This window comes from Helianthus annuus, chromosome 4, assembly GCF_002127325.2.
Source record: "Helianthus annuus cultivar XRQ/B chromosome 4, HanXRQr2.0-SUNRISE, whole genome shotgun sequence".
Taxonomy (NCBI): domain Eukaryota; kingdom Viridiplantae; phylum Streptophyta; class Magnoliopsida; order Asterales; family Asteraceae; genus Helianthus; species Helianthus annuus.
Genome location: NC_035436.2, coordinates 67,829,271 through 67,832,505, shown reverse-complemented (window position 1 = coordinate 67,832,505; position 3,235 = coordinate 67,829,271). Strand labels below are relative to the sequence as shown.

At 44.9% G+C, this 3,235-nt stretch overlaps 1 protein-coding gene across 1 annotated transcript; it reads left to right on the top strand.

Annotated features, from left to right (window-relative positions):
* The first annotated feature begins 442 nt into the window (after positions 1–442).
* LOC110924940 (circumsporozoite protein-like) lies at positions 443–2,629 on the top strand. Its single transcript, XM_022168911.1, has 3 exons — positions 443–784; positions 1,857–1,927; positions 2,182–2,629. The coding sequence occupies exons 1-3, from the start codon at positions 443–445 to the stop codon at positions 2,627–2,629; spliced, it is 861 nt and encodes a 286-aa protein (XP_022024603.1).
* The last annotated feature ends 606 nt before the right edge of the window (positions 2,630–3,235 follow it).

The window sequence follows — 3,235 nt, the reverse complement described above, 5'->3', positions numbered from 1 at the left end:
GGCGTCCCTATTTTGGAGGTAGCATCGCACATTGCTTTCGTTGTCGACATTTCTTCTGATTCCGACCTCGACTCAGACACCTATGAGATCCCAGTGTTTCATGTTGACCATCCCGACGAGGACCTCGGTGATGGCGATGTTTTCGACATCGCTATTTTGGAGGTAGCATCGCCCGTTGTTTCCATTGTCGACATTTCTTCTGATTCTGACCTCGACTCAGACGCTGACTCTAGGGAGTCAGTGACCTCATCTGCACTTCGAGTTGTAGGCCTGGAGGCGTACCCCAAAGATGATGATGCCATGTTAGCAGCACCAGTCACCTCTACACCTACTTCCACTCCCACAGCTACGCCCCCACATACCCTTGCACACACTACCAGTGACGGATCCTCAAAGCCACCCATCCCTGTAGGACCCACCAGTTAGATATGACGCGTGCGAGATGAGCCCACACCATCAACTATCCCGACCATTTCCACCATCACCACCGCATGTGATGCCATCATCCGACCCATACCATCCCTCACATCATTCTGGTATAACCCGAGACGATCTCCTTTTATCTATCCAGCTCCAGGTTGAGATCCTGTGCCGAAGGATCTACGACCTTGAGAAGGAGTCTGACGCTAGACAGCCACCCCCACCAGACTACCCACCGCCAGTCACACCACCACCACCATCTTCACCACCACTAGCATCTCCACCACCACCAGCATCACCACCACAACCTGCCCACATACCAGCCGAAGGCTTAGCTGCTCGAGTCCTGAAACTTGAGCAGCAGGTGAGCGTCTTACTTCGTCGAGTTTACGAGCTCGAGGAGGAGGCAGTCCACCTACGTTTCCTAGCGTTTCCTACTCACCCACCATCTCCCTCAGCACATTAGGTTTCTTTGCAGGTACTTTTGTACGGAGTAGTCCGTTTTGGGGTTATGAAAATTGAACCCGAGTTTTGAAGACAACTTGAAGACCAAGATCGCCAATGTGAAGGAAGATATTTTGCCATTTTATGTATTGAACTTGTATTCATTGGGTGATGTAGCCCATATGCATTTTTGTTTCCTTTACAAACAATGATGTAACAAGTTGTCTTTATATATAAAAACTCGATGTTTATCTTTACGACGCATTATTATTTATCTGTTTATGCATGCCTGTTTGCTTGTATTAATTGATTTATATGTTTGGTGGATTGTTTGGTTGTGTGTGTGTATATATATATATATATATATATATATATATATATATATATATAGATATATATATATATATATATTCTTTTATTATTTAGTTAATAAAAAGAATGGTGGTTATTTGATAAACACCTAATTGTATTTGTGTTATGTTTTGGAAGACCATGCCTCCTAGAAGAATGAGGAACACTAGGGGATCAGATCAACCCCCACCCCCGATCATGCCACGAACTACTGATGAGCTTAACTCTCTGCTCGTGGAAAGGATTTCTGAAGCTATCGCCTAGTACGAGGCGAACCGTGCCGAGCATAGTTGCGGCACGGGAGGTTCAGGCAGACACGCTCATGGAGATTCATCTGGTGGAAACCTTAACCAAGGTAACATTGAGTTGATTTGCTACAATTTAATGAAACTTATGAATAGATCATTGTTTCATTGTTTGCTCATTCCTGAATCGGTTGTGTGAATTCCAGGATGCACCTATAAGCAGTTTTTTAGACTATAAGCCATTGAGTTGACGGCACTGGAGATGCAGTGTCTTCCGTGCGTTTGAAGGAAAATACTTATTCCACGATCCGAATGAGCAAGTGTACTGCGGATCAACAAGTTACTTTCGTTATCGGGCTATTTGTGGATGAGGCCCTTACTTGGTGGAACATACAGGTCCAGATTTTAGGTGATGACGCGGAATATGGTATGCCGTGGGATGATTTGAAGGAAAGAATGAGGGAAAAGTAATGCTCATGAGCCGAACTTCAGAAGCTAGAAACCGAGTTCTCGAACTTGTCCATGGTTGGTGCGGACATCGTAGGGTACACTCAAAGGTTTCATGACCTCTCACGTGTAATCCCCTATCTCGTGACTCCTGAATTCAAGCACATCGAGCGCTATATTTGGGGATTGGCTCCTGAGATTCCTAGCTTAGTGACTCCTGCAAACCCTGCGACAATTGCACAGGCTGTAACTCTGGCTGTCAGCCTCACTGAAGATGTTGTTCGTATGAAGAAGCTATCATTGAAATCACCGAGAAAGTTGAAACACATGCTGAGTTGTCCGGTGATAAGAAAAGAAAACATTCAACTCTAAAGCAAGCAATCCGCAACAACAACAACAACTCCAACAATAACAAGAAACGTGACACTAACCCGCCTAAGGAGGCGAAAACATTTGCGGCTGCAAATGATACGGGAGTTAAGAGGTACCAGGGCACTCTGCCCAAATGTGACAAGTGTAAGTATCATCATGTGGGAGCTTGTCGAATTGCGAGGTGCGATAAATGTGGGAAATTGGGTCACCGTACTGAGGACTGTTGGGGAAAAGGAAATGGAGGTGGTAATGGGAATGGTAATGGAAACAGAAATGGTAATGGTGCTGGAAATGGGAACGCTGCTGGAAATGGGAACGGTAATGGTAATGGCAACGGTGCTGGTAATTGAAATGGGAATGGAAATGGATGCAATCAAGGTTGCAATGGATGTGGTAGTAAGGAACACTTCAAGGAAGACTGCCTGAAGGAAAACAACGCTCAAGGTCGAGGATTTGTCATAGGAGCAAGTAACGCCCGCGAAGACCCTAACGTGATCACCGGTAAGTTTCTCGTTAACAATCAATTTGCATCAATACTATTTGACCCTGGTGCCGATTTTAGTTTCATGTCTGTTGAATTTAAAAACATACTTGGAGTTGAGTCTAATAGGTTAGACATTCCTTACTCGATAGAAAACTTGTCGAATCAGGAGAAGTAGTAAAAGGGTGTTTGTTGGAACTTGGCGAATGTAAGTTTAACACGGACCTCTTACCCGTCCAGTTGGGTAGCTTTGATATTTTGGTTGGCATGGATTGGCTATGCAAGAATAGAGCTGAGGTCGTTTGCCATGAGAAGATCATTCGCATCCCTCTTGCGAATGATTAAACACTCATAGTACATGGGGAGAAGCGTGACACGCCCTTGCTAATCATCAACTACATGAAGGCCTAGAAGTGTCTGCGAAAAGGATGCGTCGCCTTTTTGGCGCATGTGGTAGACAAGAAGGTTGAGAAGC